This window comes from Crotalus tigris, unplaced genomic scaffold (assembly GCF_016545835.1).
Source record: "Crotalus tigris isolate CLP2741 ecotype Arizona unplaced genomic scaffold, ASM1654583v1 scf7180000017644.4837335, whole genome shotgun sequence".
NCBI classification, from domain to species: domain Eukaryota; kingdom Metazoa; phylum Chordata; class Lepidosauria; order Squamata; family Viperidae; genus Crotalus; species Crotalus tigris.
Genome location: NW_024096536.1, coordinates 2381424 through 2405885, shown reverse-complemented (window position 1 = coordinate 2405885; position 24462 = coordinate 2381424). Strand labels below are relative to the sequence as shown.

Below are 24462 nucleotides of genomic sequence, written 5' to 3'. Positions count from 1 at the left end.
AGGTACGGAGCCAGGGCCTCCCCAAAGAGATTATTGCCCCGATAGGGTGCAGTTGCGAGACGCCATTTGGCCTTGGCATCAGCCTGCCAGTTTTTCAGCCATAGCATCCTTCTGGCTGTAATGTTGGATGCTAGAGACCTGGAAGCAAAGTTGGCCGACTGAAGTGTCGCGTCCGCAGCATACTCAGTGGCTGCAACCATTTTGCTTAGGCCCTGGTGAGTCCGAATGTCCTCAGAAGGGACTCTGGCCTGAAGCTGGCGAAGCCATAAGAGGGTGGTTCTGACAAAGAAGGACGCACAAGTGGCCGTTTTAATTGCCCATGCCGCTGACTGATGGTTCTTACGGAAAGTTTGGTCCCATTTCTTGTTATCCGCTTTAAGTGCCTCAGACATGTCCCCAGCAACCACAGTCTGGGACACCAGCGGGGTCCAGGCCTTGTCTACCTTGGGGATCTCTAGGGCCTCACTCAGGTCTGCAAAGATACTAAAAATCTTTTTATCTGTCCTGCTTACAGAAGGAAATGAGGAAGGGGAGACCCATTGCTTTTTGATCCCTTTGAGAAATATGGAAAGGCAGGGAACGTGGTGTTGGGCTGCCACCATTTCAAAAAATATTAGGTTTGGGCTGGCATCCGATGTGGCCTGCATCTGAGGGAACTGATCGGACCCAATGTTTGCCGTTGAGGTGGCCTTGTGAAGCAAGGGGAGAAACAGGGCTGGATTGAATAAATCTCCAGATGGGGAGGGTTCAGGGGGGGAGTTCCTCCTCCTCTGACAGATTGAAATCCGGCTGCTCCTCACCCTGCAGAGATGAGTATCTGCTCATTGAGGAGTGTGCAGGAGATGTGGGCTCCTGGAACATAGGGATCCCTGTAAGAGGGACATAAGGTGGCATAGTTGATGTGGAAACCCCCTGTCCAGGTGGATGGAAAGACCGTTCTGATAGAGTGCGGTCCACAACCTTGGATAACAGGGCCTCAAGTCGACCATCAGAGAAAATGTCCTAGGTCTGGACCCCTGAGCCCTGCTGCAGTTAGTGTGAAGGTGGCCTCTGGAGCTGAACCCGAGACGGTTGCTGTGTGCTGAACCAGTGCAGAAGGGGAACAAAGTGTGGCGGGAGTCTCTGTCAGAGACCACATGCCCTGAGCTGAGGCTGAAGGACCTAAAGGAAGGTCAAATTCAGGGGCCGCCATTTGATCCATCTCTAATCCAGCCTGTCTCTGCACTCTGGAGAACTCCTTCTCCAGAGCCTGGTGCCTATGGCTGGCTTGCTTTTCCGCCAACTTGGAAGGCTTCTTGAGAGTGGCCTTAGCCTTGGTTTTGAGCTTGCCTGCCGCCTCCTGTTCAGAGGTTTTGTGCTGGCCATAACTGGAGGATGGGGAGGCAGTGCTCATGGTTGAGGCATCATGGAGTCCTTCATCCTGGTTGAGCTGTCTCAGGGAAACTGAGGCAAAGCTCTGGCAGGCAAGCGGTTGGCAGAAGCGAAATTGGAGCAAGTAATGAGGACTGCTCTTTCTGACTAGAAATCAAATCTATCTGGGCTTTGGTCACGGCAATTGAGGCTGATGCCGAAGCACGGTTGGGGACTCGTTCTGGGCTCCACCTGGAGGCCTTAGGTGGCCAGTCAAGGTGCGACAGAAAAGCCCCAATGAAGGGTGCAGAGGGCCTGAGAAAAGGCCTGGCAAGGAAAGGATGAGGCTCAAAATGGCAGCTGGGCAATTTGGGCATGGTTATATTATAGCAAGTGATCTGAAAAAAAACACCCCTCAAATGCAGCCTGGGTTAGGCCAACTACTGTGAGTAGGCTTCATGGGGCCTAAAGAAGCTCCCACGTGGCGTTAAAAATGGCGGCCGCCGGGAGTTGCTATAGCTTATTGTACACCCAGAGCTGTGAAGCCTGAGCGGGGAATCAAATTCCTGAAAAGTTGAGTAAACTGAGCCACTAGGACACTGAAGAAGGCCGTTTGAAACCTAATTGCCTTTGGCGGTGGCCCAAAATGGTGGCTGCAACTTGTTCTCCGCTGAGAACAGCCTCTGCAGGCCTCAAAGGCAAAATTTCTGCGTGCTGGGGCGATCACATTGGCAGCGCTAAATGCTGCGCTGGAAAGGTAATCAATAAAACTGCCTGCGAATGGCCGGAAAAAAACAAGGCTCCTAAGGCCGAATTTAAGTTCGTTGCCTTCGATGGCAACTAAAATGGCATCCGCGGTTGTCCCCAGCTGCCGGAGATGACTCTGGAGGCCTCAAACTCAAAGCTGAGTCACAGTCCTGCAGCGTGAAATTCTGACCGGTAGCTCAAAGAAGGGGAGGATGAGAATATGTTCAAAGCAGCACTTACTGAGTAAAAGGTTTTCCCCAGAGCCCTGGGGACAGGGAAAGAAAGGAAAGCTGCAGAAGCCTCCCCCCACCCCTCAAATCATCCAATTTGAGTCAGCACTGATCCCAGCACTGCAGGGGAATAGTAGGGAAGGATTCCCAACCTATATTATTGAATTAAATTGCTGAGGGGAACTATTGCGGAAAGGAGAATTCACCAATGGATCTCTAACCTGCTATCTGCTGAGAGAGCCAAACCTGACACATCTTTAAGAGCTTGAGACGAAGTCAAGACTGGGTCTCCTAGCAAGAGGGGGCATGTCAAGTTTGGCTACTTGGTCTCAAGAGCAGGCAGACAGAGAAAACCCACTGGTGGATTCTCCATCTCCTGTACTGGAGAAAGGGCTGTAAAGTGCTATAGCTATTCTTCAGATAGGTAAGAGATTCACTGAAGCCACAAAGCATATTTTAAGTATAATTTGCTTCCTTGACAGAATAGTCAGCTGCTGCCTTAGGAACATGTAATCAGTAGCAATAATGACCAAAATAAAATATAGTTTAAAAGAGCAAAGACAATTGTAGAATTGTTACAATTACAACCTGTCAGAAGTAAGGTGGAAGGTGAGGTTTTGAGAGTACATTGGCTGGGTAATGAGGGCACATTGGGCCTATAGATATTGTCCTGCCAATCTAACTATCATTAAGTCTTAAACAATGATAATTTATCTTAACAGTTCCACCAGTAGTTCCTCTAGATCTACTTCCATTCATTCAGGTTATATGGACCATTAGATTACAGAGCTTCCACCAGTTATGGAAGAAATTCTATATCTAATGAACTTTGTCATTTGAAACACAGTTTGATGAACTGAAATGCAACATTTTTTAGTTTTCTTGTATCCAATCACCAATGGTAGCTTCACTATTCAATCTGAAATTCTGATAGGTACAGATTATGAGATGACACTTCAGTACTGTTTTTTAATTCTTAGTTAACTGCCTCCTGCTAAAGCAGACACGTCAAACTCGCAACATCACGTGACATCGCACAACGTATCGGAGCTTTTTCGCCGTTGCGGGCAATGGGGTGGGCACGGCTCTGGTATGATGAAACCAGCCTGTGGGCCGGCAGTTTGACACCCCTGTGCTAAAGGCTCTGAAGTTGGAACCATGGGAAAGTTCATCATTTCCGTGTAAAGCTTCCACTAAGGAGTATATTTTGAACCTGATGTATAAGGCAATTTCATAATACATAATACATACCAGAGAATGTACAAAGTTTCTGGCTGGGGGACTGTTTCAGAATTGTGTGAATTCTTTCTTTTTCAATATCACCACAGGTTAATTGGGCATTTCTTAGAAGTCCTGATTTTTTAAAATTTGGGACAGGGATATGAAGGCAGAGGCTAGACCAGATCTAGTATGACTGAAACCAAGACAGCGCTCTCTCTTTCTCTCTCTCTCTCTCTCTCTCTCTCTCTCTCTCTCTCACACACACACACACACACACACACAAACACAGAAAAGTCATTGAGGTTCTGATGGCAGCATCCCAGTTTCTAGAAAGGCTGCTCCTACATTTCATTTAGCAGGTTATCATTCCAAGAAAAAGGGGGAAAGATCCTTGGAAAGGGTCTATTTTTAAACCAAGGTGTGAGAATGAATGAAAGTAGAGGAGGGAACCAGGGGATCAGCCATACTGGACCTAATTCTCACTAACAGAGATGAAATGATAGAAGGTGATCATGAAATATTGCAATTCAACATTATGCAAGCATAAGCAATAGAATACAATCAAACTAGAGTTTTTGACTTTAAGAGAGCTAATTTCAATAAACTTAGAGAGAGCTTGGAAAGGATTCTATGGATGAGAATCCTCAAGAGGAAAATAAGAAGCTTGGGAAATTTTGAAAAGTGAGATTATAAAAGCCCAGTCTAGCACAATACCAATGAAGAAGAAAAATAACAGCTCTCAGAAGAAACCAGCATGGCTGCACAAAGAACTCTCTGATAAATTGAAAGACAAAAAGGACAAGTATAAAAAGTAGAAAGATGGGCACCTAACTAAGGCAGAATATCAGCAAATAGCCTGAGCCTGCAAAGATGAAGTGAGGAAAGCTAAGGCTCAAAATGAACTAAGGCTTGTGACAAAAGTCAAAAATAACAAAAAAAGCTTCTTTCAACATGTAAAAAACAAGAAAAAAAGTTAAGGAAATGATTGGTCCATTAGTGGGAGAAAGTGGCAAGAAGGTGACAAACAACAGGGAGAAAGCAGAACTACTTAACTTGTTTTTTGCACCGTCTTTACAACAAAGAGAAAAAACAGTCTAACCTATCAAAAACAGTACCATAAAAAACAGATTAGAAACACAAGTTAAAATAGGCAAGAAAATGGTAAGAGAGCACCTGTTCACCCTAGATGACTTCAAATCACCAGGACCAGATGGATTACACCCCAAAATTCTGAAGGAACTGACAGATGTGATCTCAGAATCACTGAACTATATCTTTCAAAGATTCTGGAGCACTGGGGAACTACCAGAGGACTGGAAAAGAGCTGATGTAGTTCCCATCTTCAAAAAAGGAAAAATAAATGGATCCAGAAAACTACAGACCTATCAGCCTGAACTCAATACCTGGGAAGATTCTGGAAAAGATAATCAAGCAATGAATCAGCGAACACCTAGAGGCAAACAAAGTCATTACCAAAAGCCAACATGGGTTTGCCAAAAACAGGTCATGCCAGACAAATCTTATTGCATTTTTTGACCAGATGACAAAATTAGTGGACCACAGGAATGCTGTGGATATAATTTACTTGGACTTCAATAAGGCATTTGATAAAGTAGACCACAATCTAGTACTTGATGAGATAGAAAAATATGGGTTAGATAGCATCACCACCAGATGGATTCGTAGCTGGCTGACCAGCCGTACTCAGCATGTGGTCCTCAATGGAACTGCATCTACATGGAGGGAAGTGTGTAGTGAAGTGCCCTACGGCTCTTGTTCTGGGCCCAGTGCTTTTCAACATCTTCATCAATGATTTGAATGAGGGGATAGATGGGGAACTCATCAAATTTGCAGACAACACCAAGCTGGCAGGAATAGCCAACACTCCAAAAGATAGGCTTAAGATACAGAAGGATCTTGACAGATTTGAACATTGGACCCTATCTAACAAAATGAAATTCAATGGTGAAAAAAGTAAGGTTCTACATTTAGGCAAGAAAAACCAAATGCACAGGTATAGTATAGGTGGCACCATGCTCAATAGTAGTAACTGTGAGAGGGATCTCGGAGTCCTAGTGGACAATCACTTAAATATGAGCCAGGAGTGTGCCGCAGATGCCAAAAAAGCCAACACAGTGCTAGGCTGTATTAACAGAGGGATAGAATCAAGATCATGTGAAGTGTTAATATCACTTTACAATGCCTTGGTAAGGCCACACTTAGAATACTGCATCCTGTTTTGGTCACCATGATGTAAAAAAGATGTTGAGACTCTAGAACAGTGGTTCTCAACCTGTGGGTCGGGACCCCATTTGGGGTCAAACGACCATTTCGCGGGGGTCGCCAAACAACGCAGTCCACCATTTTTTCCCCCTTTTCCTTAGCTGTGCTACTCCCTTTTATTTTATTGGCTTTTGAAAGCCAATAGAATAGACTCTCTTGAATAGAGTCTCATTCTATTGGCTTTCAAAAGCCAATAGGAATTGTCCAGGCTGTCTCTGCCCTGCTGAGCCCGCCAAAAGTCCCATTCTGCAAACGGTGCTGCACCAGTTAAGTAGTCCTCGACTTACGACTGGTTGAGTAATCCTCGACTTACGACCGGTTGGGGGTCGCGGCATTAAAAAGGTTGAGAACCACTGCTCTAGAAAGAGTTCAGAGAAGAGCAACAAAGATGATTAGGGGACTGGAGGTTAAAACATATAAGTAATGGTTGCTGGAATTGGGTATATCTAGTTTAATGTAGAGAAGGATAAGGGATGACATGATATCAGTGTTCTAATATCTCAGAGGTTGCCACAAGGAAGAGGGAGTCAAGCTATTCTCCAAATCACCTGAAGGCAAGACAAGAAGCAACGGATGGAAACTAACCAAATAAGCAACCTAGAACTAAGGAGAAATTTCCTGACAGTTATAACAATTGATCAGTGGAACAATCTGCCTCCAGAAGCTGTGAATGCTCCAACACTGGAAGTTTTTAAGAAGAGACTGGACAGCTATTTGTCTGAAATGGTATAGGGTTTCCTGCCTGAGCAGGGTATTGGACTAGATGATCTCCAAGGTCCCTTTCAACATCATCATCATTATTATTAATGTATATGTCTGTGTATCAAATACAAAAGCCTGTGTTTGTGGTAGAAGTATAAGTGGGTTATTTATTTATAACATTTATATAGCTGCTCATCATAATCTGGAAGGTTAACTTGTCTAAGTTGATCATCTGGCAGATATCAATAGATGTGTTGGTTAGATAGTCTCAGGAAAACATACAGTCGAAGAAAGCCACTTAGGCCATCGTATCTAATTACCTGCCAAGTGTAGGAAGCTAAAACAAAGAATTTGCAATATGTATTGTTTCCAACTTCCATTTGAATATATCTAATGAAGTCAAGGCACCACTTCTGGGTAACTAGTTTAGCACTTTTATCTTGTTTATATCAACTCTTTGGACAGAAGTAGTACACATTTAAAAAAAAAATAAAGAAAATTCATAGTCTGTTCTATGTTCCTCAAGGAATCTACCTGCAATCTTAACAACAGAAGCAATCCAATACACACGACTGGGAAGCACGGCATCACTGTTCAATACTTCAACCTTCAGCCCTTTTATTACATCTTCCCATTGATCATAAAGGGGAACCTGTAAGAAAAATGGGAGTGGGAGCAAGATAAGATAACTGAGGGCAAAGCAGGGAAGACAAAAAAAATATTAGCGGTATGTATGTATGTATGTATGTATGTATGTATGTACAATTGTGTTTGTATATATGTTTGTGTATGCATAAATAATGTAATGTAATATGTATCTCAGATATCCATTTTTCCCCATGTCCCATGGCTACACATACCAGGATTTCACTGCTTGGCAAATACACCTTTGTTTCCCCATCCTTGCTCTAGAAGGATGTACTAACTCCTATGTGTTCCCACATTGTAACATTATAAAGCAGAGAATACTCACATGTTTGAAACTGCTAACAGGTGCAGCCTTGTATCCATGGTCCTGCAGATATGTTCCCCAATCAAAGCCTACAATAAGAGCTATGAATGCAAAATAAAAGATATCAGGTCCTCTAAGTATAGAAACTAAGGATGGAAAAGAGATGCACCACAACAGATAAATAAACAGGTGTGTCAATAAAGTTCACAGACACAGCTTTATGTTCCAGAAAAGCAAGCAAGATCTCAAATTACATAAACTAACTCCAATCCTAACTATTTTCAAATGTTTAAAAAGATTCTAAAAAGGAAAACTGCCGGGTCTGTTTCTCCCATCAAGCAATCACACATATACAAGTAAAGTAATCTCTTCTAATAGGATTCCTAAATATTTTCTGCTCCAACTTCATTGCTCCAAAGTTACATCTACAAAGCAAATCTACATATACTATGCAACCAAAACATATGTGCTCCACTTTCAAAGAACATACAAACATGAGGTAATCAAGGTAATCTCTCTCACCCAGATGATCAGTACTCCCTGAAATAAATGTCAACCAAACCTTCAATGTAATTTAAATTTTTTAAGTCCAATCCTGAAAGATGAATTTCTTCCCTATATAAACTTATCTTGAAATACTGAAATAGGGTATAGGCTGAGAGGATGAGAGAAGGCAGAACTCAACACATTAGAAAGTTTGCTAACTATATTCAGTTTGAAATAATCTAAAAACAAAAAGGAGTTGGTGATCCTTCTATCCAATCATTCATTTCATATTGTGTTTTATTTTGATGATATATCCATACTTCCTCGTTAGTTAGCTCATATTCCTCATCCATGAGAATTTTGTAAGAACTCTGATAAATGCTTTATTTATTTTGTAGTACTTACAACCTTAGTTCCTCCAACTGCTGATCTCACTTACCATCTTGACCAGTTGATGTTCCATCTGCCAGTTGCCCTGTCCCCTGAATGTGGAGAAATGCTCCAATTTTAGCAGACCAGGCTGCCTTGTGCAAGACTTTAGCTTTTTTTGTTGGTGGTTTACCCTGCGAAAATGTATCAAAACAAGACACACATAAAAAAAGAATATGTAGATTCCAGCTCTTCCATGGGACATTATCCAGTGGATACTAAATCAAAAGAGCCATTTCTTAAAGCATAATTCTTTGCGATGTTGTAAATATCTCATAATAAACACTATGTTTGGTTTTGGCTTAGTGTGTTACATAAACTCACTTGTTATATTCATTTGATAAAACAGGGTTAGCAAACAGAGGGTTAGAACAATATGTGGATTCAGTCTTGTTATAGGTTTCTATAACTATAAGTGACTTTATTTGAAGTGTTTAATAAGATATACAAAAAAGATAGAATTCATATGAGCTAGAGCTTTGATGCATCTGGCAATGTCATTTCTGCTCATGAAAAGTTGGTATTACAATAATTTTGCAAGTTGTGTAAAGCTCCTGGGAGCTCTTAGGCAATAAAATGCATACAATACAGATCTTATTACATTTACAAGAGTCAGGAAGAACAGCACTTGTTTTCCTACTCATGAGTTCAGAAATGATGGCAAGATTTTATAGTAAGCAAGAGAAAAAAAAATCCTCTTCATAAACAACTCATGCATGAACATTACACAGAAAATAACTATATCAAGAACAGTAGAAAAATTATTAACAATTACACTTTTATATCATACTTCTAATAAGGTAAAATGCTTTCTTCTCATGTCTATATTTTAATTCTTGGGTTATACAATGTAATTTTTTTAATGAAGAGGAGGACTAGGGGTGACATGATAGCAGTGTTCCAATAACTCAGGGGTTGCCACAAAGAAGAGGGAGTCTCCAAAGCACCTGAAGGCAGGACAAGAAGCAACAGATGGAAACTAATCAAGGAGAGAAGCAACCTAGAACTAAGGAGAAACTTCCTGACAGTTAGAACAATTAATTAGTGGAACAACCTGCTTCCAGAAGTTCTGAGTGCTCAAACACTGGAAGATTTTAAGAAGAGACCGGACAACCATTTGTCTGAAATGGTATAGGATTTCTTTCCTGAGCAGGGGGCTGGACTAGAAGACCTCAATGGTCTCTTCCAACTCCCATTATTATTATTATTATTATTATTATTATTATTATTATTATTATTATTATTATTATTATTATTATATTACTATTATTTAAAATTGTCATTTTCTTATAAATTATTGCTTCTTTCTTTCCTACTAACTTTATCATCTCTTTCAAATGCTCTTAATGTAAATGAAATGTGTATATTACATCCTTTCTCTATTCTAATTTTAATTTTAAAATAAAACAAATGGGACTACATATGTATTATTTCTAACATGGGTATGAATCAATCAAACAAATATGGATTGATTATGAAAATCACTGTTATGTCCCTATATCTGTTTAATCAAATTGGCATAGAGATTATTCTTAGTTTCCCTAACGCTACTCAGATAACAGAAAACAGATTTTATAGAGTAAATTTTTCCATTAAAGCATGAACAAGATCAGAAAAAACTAAGCTTCATATGATATAAAATATGAATCTGTACTAAAAGGGTAGTTCTTCTATATGAAATTAGCACTGATACATATGAGGCTATAATTGTGAAGGGAGATCAAGTGTTTTTCATTCTTAACTTTCCTATATCTAACAAAATATACTCTCAATTATCTTCAAAAATCAAATGTGGCCTTTTACTGTGCATTTGTGGCATTTGAAGGAGAACACTGCTTAGAATAATAGTTATTCTGTTTCAGATCCAGCCCTAGCATTTTGTCCTCTAAGTGGCCAATCAGAGGCCAATAGGACATGGTCATAATAGTTTCCACTCATACACTCCTGGAATTTCTCAAAATATTGTCTATGTTTCAGAAGTTAGCTAGCTATTTCAACTAGTAACCATTGGTAGGTTTATCCTCCATGAATTTATTTAATTTCCTTTAGTACCTCCCAAATTGGTGGCACTAAAGTATCCAAGTAATTTATCCAAATAAAATTAGTGTTTGCAGAAAACAGCACATTCCAATATTTTCCTTATATTTAGTGGTATCTAATTTAACAAACTTTGGTCCTATTAAGAGAATATTGATCACCTGCAGCCTTGCCAGAATGCTAGCCTTCTTGGAATTTGAGGAGTAACTTCTGGAACAGGAGACACTGCAGAAACGTTTGGTCTTGGAGAAGAAGGCATCTTTAGTGCCCACAATACCACACATCTCACAGACAGCTGAGAAAACAGAAACACAGTAAAATTCAATGGCAAGAAATTAGTTTAATAAAAAAAGCACAAGGCTACATTCTGGGAACATTAAAATAAATTGATGACAATATGCTTCACAAAGCTATGAAAAACATACACATTATAACACATTATAATTTCCATTATTTTAATTAGGCCTAATACTACCACCAGTATTAAGTAGGATAAAAATTGAGGCAGATAACGTGGGGGAAAATAAAGGTCTCTGCTCTTATTGGTAATAAAAATCACACTTGTCTTCTAGTATGAGCTAGTAATAAGGCTTAAGGTACAGTGGAAGTAATCAATATTGTTCAGTTGTAATGACTGCCAGAAGCACCAATTGGATTTGGTAGGCACATGTATTTGGTAAGTACATAAATAATAGAACTATCTTGTCAGGAAAACGACACACATACTCAAAACACAACCCAAAATGGAATCTTCACCTCTAATACTGGGTGTCTACATAGATCCATATATCACATATTCATTTTTATCATAACGGCTGCTCAAAATATTCCACCTCATTACAAATAATTCTATATAATGTTATTTCAAGAAGACACTAGCTTATGAACTATTTACTCTGAGGATAATCAATTTAAAAATACTAGGTAGGGCATCATTTGTTAGAAGTTAGACTTGGACGCATTGTTGATATTCAAATTACAACCTAATGAATCAGGAAATGTTTCTATGACCACCCACCCAGTAGGGATTAATTAAGTGTAGGATTTTGTATTAACTGGACGTACAATGATGAGCCCAGCTCTGTACCACTAGCATTAAGTTGCTTTTTTGGGGAACTGCAGATTGTGAGAAACTGTTAGATATAATGCAATAAATGCCCTAGTCCATGTATATATCCATCTTAGTAAAGATTTTGTAGAATTTACATCTAACTGCTTATATTTCAGACTTTTTAATCAGATTGCTCTACTACCCAGAATATGGATCTCAATAAATAAATACACTTCTCTAATGTCATAACACTAAAGAGTTCATATGCACAGTATCAATTTCAGTTATTATAAAATAGTCATGCAAACAGCACATATTAGATAATTGCATGGAAATCCTCTTATATATATAATTTTTCATAAAGTACTTGTGCCTATATTTTCTAAACAAAGATACAAACTATAGATTTACAGTATGTATATATTATCTCCTACATGAATACAGTAGAGTTGAGCAGCCATATTCTCTTACCTCTACCCCTCCATCCTCTTTTGGCACAGGAGGAGGTGAGGAGGAGGTAAGGAATCCCAAGGGCTAGTAAAATAATTTTATTGGACGTGTTCCTAAAACTGAGCATTTTGGAAATGAATTATTATTTCAAGGACACTCTAAAGATAAAAAAACACTACAAATATTAGTATATAAAAATGACATACAACATCCATGGATCTATCTATCTAATCATTTTAATTAAACTGTTCCAACACTTTCTGATTCATTAACTATCTGAAACAGTCATGGCTCGACTATGACCATTGGACTTACTGTAAATATAGACATAAAAGGACTTTTCTCACCAATCCTGCAAATGGACGAGATAACTCCTGCAAATGTTCACTTTTACTAGCATTCATGTTGTATATGCCAAAACATATATGGGGACATCTATTAGAATTCTTAGGATCAGAAGTAGAAAACACTTAGGTCACCGGTCAGCAACCTTTACAGTTTGGCCACCTGGTGGGGGAGGAGACAGTACCAGCCCACCACATAGGCAAGTTGAGTTACCAGCCGCTCACGTGGCCTGGTTCCAAATGGGCCCTGGCCTGGAAATGGGTCACAGCCCGGGGGAGGTTAGGAACCCTGATCTAGGCAATGTAAGAAAATATAGAATAAGATCCTCTTTAAAGAAACGCTTTCAAGTAAGAAACACCGCATCTCAAATTTGTTTGTGTAGGTCACAGAACACCAATGAGGTGAAAATGAGACTGTTTTATTATCAAACAAAGTGTTGGTTTCTGAATAATCTAATACTTAATGGAAATTTTCAATGTCTACTTTTGTTTAGATTTAGAATTGGTCTTTCCCTTTAAGAATTTTGCCCTCCAATTTTTTTCCACTATAAATTACAATAGCTGTTCTCAATCTCATTTAGTTTTTGCACAGTATTGTAGATGATCAGTTTGCAGACATTTTAGAAGGTAAAACAATTTTTGTGCCTCACTTTGACTTTGTGGAAGCCTTTTCACTCTGTCTATGTGCATTGGAAGTAAATTCAGGCAATGCATTTTAGGAATGTTCATGTTCCTTACAGATATTTGTTTTTGTGCCTCTTGCTTTCTTGCTTGTGGTAATTAAGCTGAACAGATAAAAACACTGGTTTTTAGTAAATATATTTTGTTATACACACACACATTAGATACTCACTAATGAAATAAAATATGCATAAAATATTCATTTTTAGTAATATTGTTTTTTTTTTGTGTGTGTTTTAAAACATTTTAACAAACTGTCCCTTTTCTGTGTTGGTTTTTAGGGTACCTTTGAGAAAGGAATTCATTTCTGAAATGCATCAGCCTTGGTAAAATCATTTTTATAGGAATGTGGGACTCTTTCCTTTTTTTCTCCTTAATGGAAAAATATTTTTAACTCATTCTCTACGATCAGTTCTCATCTGCATTCAACACGAGAGCCGCTTCAAATCCCATGAGATGAGCCCTTCCATAGGCACAGAAGGGAATTGTAGTACCTGGCTCACATCCATTATCATCTGGCATGTGGATGCTGGGGGTCAGGATCTGTGAAAGAGATGGAGGCACTTCTCCAACCTCATGATCTGCTACTTCGTTCTCACTAGAATCGTCTAGATAGGAAGTGCTGCCACTTTCCTCACTGCTGCTATATTGTGGAAAGCTATCATAATCCCCATAGAGATCAAAGTCATCTGCCTCTTCGTCCTCAGCCATCTGCCACAAAGATGAAGACGTGCAGTGGATTGGAGATTCCAACTAGTACAAAACAAACAACAGTATCACAAATAATTCATATCATAGGATAGATAGGAGAACAGTAAAGGTTAAAGGAGTCCCTATGGATCTTACTCCACTAGTCCTTGCCAGCTAGTATACAGTCTTAATATTAGTTTCCAGTGTTGGGCATTCTCTCTTCACCAACCAGCTAGATATGAAATATATCCCAAATGGATATTTTCTAACTAACACTGGATGGGGAGAGGGAGAAATTAGTACATTTCAGTAGCACACCTAATAGATTTGAAACTCCAAGTGGATCATTCTTTCATTCACACACACACACACACAAACCACATTACAAAATTACTTTCAGTTGATAATCATGATATGAAACAAAGAAAAACAATGAACTTTATATATATAAAATCATGCCAGTGAAATAATAGCAGAAATGGTGGAGAAAAGGACAAGGAAGATCAAGAATTGGTTAGCACCAGGTAAAAATGAACTGTATGGTTCTTGTTGAAACATCTGATTGGCCCACATCCACTCATTACCAAGCAATTTAACAACATACAAAAGAGGTGACACTGAAATTGGTTAATATCTGGCAAAACCTAACTGATAATGAAAGTTCCAACAAATGAGGCAACCCTGGACAACTACAGACCAATTACCTGCTTATTAACAACTTTCAAGTAACTGGTGCTATAGATCAGTGGTTCTTAACCTGGGCGATATTGCCCCCCAGGGGGCGATTTCATTTTTCAGGGGGGCAATGGAACAAAAAGGGGCAATGTGGGGGCGAAGGAACGAAAAGGGGGTGATATGGGGGCGATGGAGCAAGAAGTTTTGGGAACACTTTTGAGACTTTTTCATACAGTGAATCACTGTATATCTGTCGTACAAAAACATCAGATTGCTCGCTATTAGTGGATTGAATTGTGTTTTCAAGTGTTCCTCCAGCTAGCTTCAGTACAGAATGCCGTACATATGTGAATGCGCATTGCTTATCTTCATGGGCGTTGCGCAGCAGCCTCTACCCTTTTTATATTTCTTTTTGCGTCTTAAATTTTACTTCTAATTCATTCATTAAATATTACTGTTTTTCTTTTCGGGCATTTCACTTTCTTGCAATTGAATTTTGTTTTCAAAGTGGTCATTACATTTAAGTGTCTTGAATAAATAAGATAATAATGAAATATATGTATCACAAAGTTTGGGAATAAAGTGACGGGTGGCATCAAAATTTTTCACACAGTTGAGATATGGGAAAAAGATTGGAAATAAATTATTTGCATCAATATGTCCTGATGACAATTTTAAAGAAAATAAAACAAGTGTTTGCATAAATTGAAGAATTATTTTCTATGTTGTGATTGAGAGGTTATGTTGGGGGAGGGGGGGCGATGACAACTTCTTCATTGGCTCAAGGGGGCGATTCATTCAAAAAGGTTAAGAACCACTGCTATAGATGATACAGTCCAACAGCATCTAGTTGTAAGCAAGCTCTTTCCACCTGAGCAGAAAGGAAATTGCTCAAACATCAAAGGAACAGCTCCTAATTGACAAGATGATTTTGGAAAACTGCAAGCGAAGAAAACCAACTTGAATGTAGTATTGTTGGATTACAAGAAGGCATTCAACTCCCTGACATGAGTAGGTTAGATAATTATGATTAGATAATTAAAGAATCATGGGCCTAAAATATGTCAGTAGAAACATCAAAAGCTTTGTGCAAAGATCAATGGCACACAATTGCTGGTCAATAGTTATAGACCAGGAGAGGTTAATATCAAGAGAGGAATCTTTCAAGACTCACTATCATCACTACTGTTTGTTATTGCACTGATTCCTCTTCAACAGTACTGAATAAGTCAGGCCATGGCTATCAAACATCAAAAATGTCTGCCAAGCTATCACATCACTTGTACCTGGATGACTTGAAGCTGTATGGAAAAACACCATCTGAAATATAATCGCTGCTCAACAATGTCCATAAATACAACCGAGATACTGCAACGGAGTTTGGACTGGACAACTGTGCCATCCTCACCATCAATAGTTTTAACAATAGAAAAATAGTTAAAACTGAAGGAGTCAAGATGCCATATGGAATAATATCAAGAGCCTGGATGAAGACAATCACTACAAATACCTAGGCATCCTTCAAGCTGACAACATTAAGCCCATAGAAGTTGAGACAAAAGTTGAAAGACAGTGAGAGTGACAAAGATTTTGAAGTTTAAAATTGTACGTTATTTCATCATAACCGCATAAAAGTGTGAAATTAAATTGAAAAAGATTTAGTGAGGTGGAATAAATTAAAAATGTCTGTTAGAATTTCAATTATAAAAATGAATGTTTTACTAAGGATGTTTTTCTGTTTTAAACAATAACATTTAGCAACAGCACTTAGACTTATATACCGCTCCTAAGAACAAAATACTCCAAAACATTCACTGAATAGTTTACAATACAATACAAATACTGATTGTGATGAGTGATTTATCTTTTAAACAATGCAAAAGGATATATCTAATTTTGTGTGGCAAGGTAAAAAAATAAGAATCAAATATACATTTAATATAGTGTTAGATGTTACATATTAAGAGTTTGGAATAGTTATAAAGGAAAAAAAAAAGGATAAGTATAAAAAATGGAAAGAGGGACACATAACTAAGGCAGAATACCAGCATATAGACCGAATCTGCAAAGCAGAAGTCAGGAAAGCTAAGGTTTAGAATGAACTAAGACTTGCAACAAATGTCAAAAATAATTTTAAAAAAAGTTTCTTTCAACAAGAAAAAAGTCAAGAAAACAATCAGTTCCCTAATGAGAGAAGATGGAGAGGAAGTGACAAGTAGCAGGGAAAAAGCAGAGCTGCTTAATTCATTCTTTGCACCAGTCTTTATGCAAAAGGAAAAAATAGCCCAACTTACCAAAAACAGAACCATAAAAGACTAGGAATACAAATTAAAGTAGGCAAGAAAATAAGAGAATACTCTAGATGAGTTCAGATCACCAGGACCAGATGGATTACATCCCAGTGTTCTGAAGGAACTGGCAGACATGATCATGGAACCATTGAACCATATCTTTCAAAGATCCTGGAGCACCAGGAAACTACCAGAGGACTGGAAAAGAGCTGAGTTTTCATCTTCAAAAAAGGGAAAAAATGGATCCAGGAAACTATAGACCAGAGGTGACAAATTGCCGGTCCATGGGCTGGATGTGTCATGCCAAAATCGTGCCCATCCCATTGCTGGCAATGGAAAAAAAGTCACGATATGTCGCAACATATCACGTGATGTTGCGAGTTAGACCCTTACTATAGACCAATTAATCTGACATCAATACCTAGAAAGATCCTGGAAAAGATAATCAAGCAACAGATCTATGAACACCTAGAAGCAAGCAAAATTATAACCAGAAGCCAAACATGGTTTTATCAAAAACAGATCATACCAAACAAATCTCAGTTCATTATTTGACAAAGTGACTAAATCAGTGCACCAGTGAAATGCTGTGGATATAGTATACTTGTATTTCAGTAAAGCATTTGACAAAGTAGACCACAATTTACTTCTTAGTAAATCAGAAAAATGTGGGATAGACAGCACCACCACCAGATGGCTTCATAACTGGCTGAAAATCGCACTCAACATGTAGTCTTTAATGGAACTATATCTACATGGAGGGAAGTAAGTAGTGAAGTCCAATGCTCTTCATAAATAATTAGATGAGAGAATAGAAGGTGAACTCATCAAATTTGCAGATGATACCAATTGGCAAGAATAGTCAACATCCTAGAAGATAGGCTCAAGATCCAGAAGGATCTCAACAGACTTGAACACTGGGTTCTATCTAACAAAATGTCAATACCTATCCTTCCATCCTCCCCACCATCACAACTGATGAAGCTTCTTGGATGAGAAGCAAAACATCATGTTCTTCTTCCTCAAGGAAAAAAAAAAACAGTCCAGTTGCCTTTTTAAAAAGCACCTTGAGACAACTATGACCTAGATGATTGAGAATCTCCACAGACATTCACTTCTTAAGGTGCAATTTAGGAAATAACCTTTAGAAGGGGCGTTGTCTTACCTGAACGCCTTTTCTCAGCACGGAGATGGAGAATCCACCAATGGGTTAGCTCTGCCTTCCTGCCCATTAGACCAAGTCAGCCAAACTTGCCACACCTGTCTTGGGATAAGCCACTCCAGTCTTGATGAAGGCGAAAGCAGCTGACGATAGTCCAATGTGTTGGCTCCTGGATCCCTAATATGGCCTAACTAACCTTAAGGGTGGGAGTGGATTCTCCATCTCCGTGCTGAGAAAAGGCGTTCAGGTAAGACAACACCCCTTCTCCAGCACCAGAGATGGAGAATCTACCATTGGGACATACCAAAGCCTTACTGTCCCAATGGGGGAGAAACAGCAGGGGCCCTAAGAACGTCCCCAGTAGCCACTTGCTGAGTAGCCACTTGCTGAAGGACCCTTCTTCCAAAGGAAACGTCCGCTGATGCAAATCGGTCTACCTTATACTGTACAAATGGGGAGGGCAATGACCATGTCGCTGCCCTGTAAACCTCCTTGATAGAGGCCTGAGTGGCCCATGCCACGGAGGTCACAGCACTGCAAGTAGAATGTGCTGTGACATGTCTTGGCACTGGCAGAGAAAGTGACCCGTACACCTCCATGATGCAAGCCTTGATCCACCTGCCTATGGTTGAGGCGGACACCTTCTGCCCGCTAGAGGCATGGTGAAAGGAAACAAAGAGGGCTTCAGATTTGTGGAAGGGCGCCGTTCGCTTGATATAGTAGCGTAACGCCCTGCGAACGTCCAATGGGTGCCACTGCTGTTCCAAGGCATGAGACGGATTGGGGCAGAAATCCGATAGAACGATTTCTTGGGCCCTATGAAAAAGGGTGTTAACCTTAGGGATGAAGGTGGGGTCCAATCAGAGGACCACCTGGTTTTGGTGAAAGGTGCAAAGGTCCTCTCTGACCGACAGTGCTGCAAGCTCAGAAATGCTCCTGGCTAAGATGATGGCGACCAGGAAGGTGACCTTGAGGGATAGCGACCTCAGGGAACAAGAGCTGATGGGCTCGAACGGTGATTTGGTGAGGGCCCGTAGGACGCATGGCAGATCCCAGGAGGGGTACCTATGTACATATCCTGGGATGCTGTGTCAGAGGCACTGAATTGGAGCAGGTAAGTAAGGTGGACAAGGCCGCGACCTGCCTGCAGATGGTGTTAGGTGCTAAACTCATCTAGGCCCTTGAGCAAGTATTCCAGGATTCTCGGGATTGTCAGTTCTGAGACGTCTAGTAGCCTCCTCTCGCACCGATCGCAAAAATTCCTCCATGTGGAGTCATAGATGTGATTTATCGCTGGTTAGCAGGAGGCCTGAATCATGGAAATTACTCTTGTGATCGGAAGATAGGGGGGGCGGCGGTCCAAGGTGGAGATCGTTGGCGATGGCCTGTGCAGCCACGCAGTCCTCCCTTCCCTTAGAAGGAAAAGGGAAGCCGATGGTGATATCTTCGTTCCTGGGGAGGCTCAAGCCTCCACCGGGAACTTCTCGGCTTGCTGGGCTGCCGCGTTTGCCCCGGCAGCCAAAATGGCAGCCAGAGCAATTTGGTGTGAAAAGGACAGCTTCCGCTCTAGTGGCGGGAAATTTGAAGAAGACGGAAGTGTCTTCTGCTGCCGCAGAGTGCCCTGGCATCCAAAATGGTGACCAGGGCGAACTGGTGCAGCAGCGAGGCGGCAGCGAGGCTCAGTAATGCCTCGAAGAGCAAGACTGGCCAGTAAGGAGCCCAGCGGCTAAATAGAGGCTCGGAGGAAAATCGGCAAGAAGAAAAATTCCCAGATACAGCAGCCGCCAATTTGATGGGGCGAGGAACCCAGCTAGTTCCTCGATTCAGGGACGAACAAAGACAGAGTCTCCACCCCCCTGGAGTCCAGCCAGCTTTCCTCAATTCAGTAACGAACAGACAGAATCTCCACCCCCCTGGAGTCCAGCCGGCTCCTCAATTTGGTGGGAGAACAGAGGGGGAATCCACACCCACCAGAAGGTCTGGATAGGCTTCGGCAGCAGCGCTGGTTCCAGCGCTGAATAGCTGAGGAGGGCTTTTCCTTTAGGAGGGAGATGAAGCCTCAGCAATAACCCCAGATCTAGGAAGGAAAGAAAGCACCTCCCCGAGCCTCCTAAAGACTATTTCACACAATGCTGATCCCAGTGCTGTTGAAATAACTGTGGGTGTGAGAGAAAACAGAATCCACCAATATATTAATCTCTATTACCTGCCTTAGACCGGGAGCCAAACTTGTCATGTCCGTCTGGGAAGAAGACCAAGTCAAGACTGGGAGTGGTTTATTCCAAGACAGGTATGGCAAGTTTGGCTGACTTGGTCTAGTGGGCAGGAAGGCAGAGCTAACCCATTGGTGGATTCTCCATCTCTGGTGCTGGAGAACAGAACAGAATAATAGAGTTGGAAGGGACCTTGGAAATCTTCTAGTAGTCCAATCCCCTGCACAAGCAGGAGACCCCATACTGTAATTATATGTATTCATATTTGACTATATATTATATGTTGAATTAAAATTAAGAGAGTATATTATGACTATACGTTTTTTAGAATGCTATGTATATTTTATGATATTTTAAATATTGGTATTATTCATATAAACTCAGAGAATGGTTGTTGTATTAGTCTCTGTACTAAAAATCAGAAACCACTCTTGTTATATATTTGTTTGATGTATATTTTTATCACTTTAATTTTTTAATAAAATTGTAATTTGTAATTGTAACTTCTATTATCACATTGATTTTATAAGAAACTAAGAAAGATTCACATGAATAAATATACCATAAAATATTTGCGGATTCAATCCAAATTTTATTTTGTAGAATTTTCTCAATATTTTAATTTATTATTTTCCAGTTCTTCTTGGTTGTTACATATGTGATAGAATGTCCCTTTCTCATTGCGGTATTTCTAACATTTATTGTTATTTGATCTTAATAATTATTTATATACCCTCTATAAAATATTTTGTACCTATTTTCCTTTAAATTCTAGCTTGGCATAATTTTGAGGGAAAAAAATGCTATGATCAACATTACTACTGAGAGACCTCCATAGCCCCACATTTCCAGGGGTAAATTAGCCAGTAACCTGTGCAATGTCTGGATCTGTTTGGAAGAGCTTTGGAACCTATGGAAGTACGAAGATCGCAACTCATTGTAGCAGCTGGGAACAGATATAGCTGCTTTAATTAGTTGCAGACAGGGATTGTGTTCATATTCATTCTAAAACATCACTTCTCACAGAATTTCACAGTCCTAAAAGATAGATGTATTTTCAGAAATTTACACAATCCATTCTGTTCCTCTGTATAAGAAAGTCTTTTTCATCACAGCCATGAAAACACAATTCCCTTCAAGTAGAAACTGATGTCTTCCCAATAAAGAGGAAAATCTATAGAGAATTCGGGCAATTGAGCAAAAGCAATTCTGCAGTATTTTGAGTAGTCAGAAGATTATGTGACTTCTTACTTGCTAGTCTTTCTAGAACTGTACCTACTTAATAAACTGCAGTTTCACAAGTCATTGCACAACAACACAGAAAACCAGAAATAAGTTCAGTCACAGTTTGCATACTGGTAACAATGGCTAATCTTGGGATACATTCAGTAAGGATATTATAGAACTTTGTTTCTTCAAAGTAAGAATGAATACACTAACTTGATTCTTATATTTCCCCAACCCATGATTTGTTTAGTTTACCATAACTTGTAAATCACAAGGTGTATTTTATGAACTTAGTCACAAGTGTGCTTAGTTGGTTTATATAAGTAAATGCAATTTAAATTTCTAAACATCAGGTGATATAAGTTGCTTCTGTTCTTGCTTATTATTGGACTACTATCAATTCTGTAGTTTCAGAATATTAGGATATCAAACAGGCATGGACACCAATAGCATTCTGAAATTTTCAGAGTACCAATAAAAAATGTACAGCTACACTGTATAGCAATCAGTTAAATGTTCTTAATTTTTTCAACAGAAAATTGCTATTGCAGTCTCCTGATGGACAACTGTATCTTTCAATACATACTTTCAATTTCTAGCACAGTGTTTTGAAAATATTAGCTACTTTGTAACTGGCTCGTGGAATAAGAATTTATCAATTGGTCAGAATGAGACTATTTTTTCTTAACATTTAATGTAACCTTATAACCTTATAGAAGCACAGAAGTCACGAACAAGAAAGTTTATATTTTAGGATCAAGAAGAATTCTATATGTACTGTAATAGGTTTACTGTTAAGGTCAGCAACCAGCTAAAGTAAAAATGTGCAACCCATATTAAAATAAAAATGTAAATAAAATAACATATATAGTAAACATTCTCTGAATAACTGCTGATAAACTGACACAAATTCTGTAAAACTGGTGACAGCGTTAGAAGGCAATCTTATTGGTTCAATAATAAATGTGAGCTTCCCCATTCCAGGGACGGCGTGATGGCTCAATGGTTAAGATGCTGGGCTTGTCAGCTGGAAAGCTGACATCCCAGGTTCGAGACCTGAATGCCACACGTTGGGGTGAGTGCCCGTTCTTGCCACAACTACTGCCAACATGGCGGTTCAAAAGTATGCAAATATGAGTAGATAAACAGGTTCCACTTAGGTGGGAAGATAACACTGCTTTGTGATATCATGCTGACCACATGACCATGGAAACATTTTCAGGTAGCACTGTTTCAATGGCCTTGAAATGGAGATGAGCACCGCCCCCAAAGCTGGCTACGACTAGCTGAGTAAAATCTGCAGGGAGTCCTTTACCCTTTTTACCTATCTCCAACCCCACTCCACTGATTGAAAGCATTATTTTAGAAGGTGGGGTTCCCTGTGAGGCAGGTAACATGAATAGAATAGGAATAGGAACAGAATAGAATAACAGAGTTGGAAGGAACCTTGGAGGTCTTATACTCCAACCCACTGTTCAGGTAGGAAACTCTATACCATTTCAAATGGTTCTCCAATCTCTTCTTAAAATCTTCCAGAGTTGGAACATTCACAACATCTGGAGGCAAGTTGTTCCACTGATTAATTGTTCTAAATGTTAGAAAATGTCTTCTTAGTCTAGGTTGTTTCTCTCTTTGATTAGTTTCCATCCATTGCTTCTTCTCCTGCCTTCAGGTGCTCCAGAGATTAGCTTGACTCCCTCTTCTTTGTGGCAATGCCTGAGATATTGGAACACTGCTATTACATCACCCCTAGTCCTTCTCTTCATTAAGCTAGACATACCCAATTCAACAACCCTTTTTTATGTTTTAGCCTCCAGTTCCCTAATCATCTTTGTTGCTCTTCTCTGCACTATTTCTAGAGTCTCAATATCTTTTTTATATAATGGTGTCCAAAACTGGATGCAGTATTCTTTACATCTTGGTGACCAAAACTGGATGAAGTACTCAATGCATTATTATTATTGGATGCAGTATTATATGTGGTTCATTGATTCTATCTCACCAGTTACACAAACAGGAACATTTGCAATGAGAATGCTGCAGCTTTTCTCCTTCATTAGCAGCAATATGGCATTCAAATGAGATTCCCTATGAGATTGGCAATATTATTATATGTGAGCCATTGAGTCTATCTCACTTTAAGATGTGTGGACTCCCACTCTCAGAATTGCCCAGCTAACATGGTAACTGGAGAATTTTAAAAGTTGAAGTCCACGTATCTTAAAGTTGCAAAGTTTGAAAAACACTATTGTAGAATTAAACTGATAATAGTGATACAGCTCCAGTCATACAGCTCCATCTTAGTTCAATGAGCTTATTTCAATGAGCTCTCAAGGCCTGCCTTCTCCCCCCCCCCCCAACAGGCCATAGGATAGAGCAGATGACAAGATTACTTGTGTGACGCTTTGCTTTTTCCGGGACAGATTGCAGTAGCCTATAAATTTTATAAATGCACCATCAAGCCCGACAGGCAAGAATGTGGCAATTCCTGGCACCTCCAGTCACCGAGTAAAGAAAAAGTACATTCCAGTCTTTCGAGAGTTCAATACCTATTGCATGATGGACAATAGGTAGTCCTGAGATAAATATCTCAGATTGCTTGCGACAGATTGACGGAAGACAAATGAAAATATTTAATAATAAACAAGTTTCAGGAAGCCCCCGAGGATGATTGTGGAAAAGGGGACCTACGAATATCTGCTTTGAGAGTCCTACTTTCTATTTTCAAGAAAAAAAAACCCAGATGTGGTAGATTATTCAGGTAAGATGCTCTTTCTTCCCGCTCGTAATTATCCAAAGAAAAATCCCCTGTAACTTTTAGCGCCGAATGTCTCTCTGAGTATGGTGGACACAAGTCGGCTAAATATATTTTACCTCGCCTTCCTCCCGGTCCATGGCTCTTCAGCACACGCCAATAATGCCACACCACTATCCCGAGCGGCAAGAGGCTGCCGAGCGCGAACTACTTTCCCTTCAGGCGCACCCCAGACACCAATAGGCAAACCAGTCTCACGGTCCTTTACGCGCCTCGAACACCCAGAGGCCTGCAAGCATTTGCAGCGCCACCAATGAAGAGAAAGAATCGATCGCGACAGAAGGACCAGCTTAAAAATGACTACCAATCACAACCTTCCTTCTGCCCCAAGGAACACTGGGAATTAAAGTTCTTAAAGTGTCGGTTTTCTTTGAAGAATTACGGGCCGCTACTCCCACCTTTCTACTCCATATGGCTACTGGGGAG

The 24462-nt window shown here is 39.9% G+C and overlaps 1 protein-coding gene across 2 annotated transcripts in view; it reads right to left on the bottom strand.

Annotated features, from left to right (window-relative positions):
- The window catches only part of L3MBTL2 (L3MBTL histone methyl-lysine binding protein 2), a 48538-nt gene extending 24246 nt beyond the window's left edge, over window positions 1-24292 (bottom strand). Inside the window, exons 1-6 of one of the 2 annotated variants that reach the window (XM_039335548.1) lie at window positions 24096-24292; window positions 13458-13716; window positions 10599-10732; window positions 8411-8534; window positions 7507-7586; window positions 7068-7185 (exon numbers count right to left, since the gene is read on the bottom strand). In XM_039335548.1, coding sequence (XP_039191482.1) covers window positions 7068-7185; window positions 7507-7586; window positions 8411-8534; window positions 10599-10732; window positions 13458-13716; window positions 24096-24116 — 736 coding nt within the window. In that variant the 5' untranslated portion in view covers window positions 24117-24292. The remainder of the gene's footprint in view (window positions 1-7067; window positions 7186-7506; window positions 7587-8410; window positions 8535-10598; window positions 10733-13457; window positions 13717-24095) is intronic. The other variant, XM_039335547.1, reaches the window with a different exon arrangement.
- Between the last annotated feature and the right edge of the window lie 170 nt (window positions 24293-24462).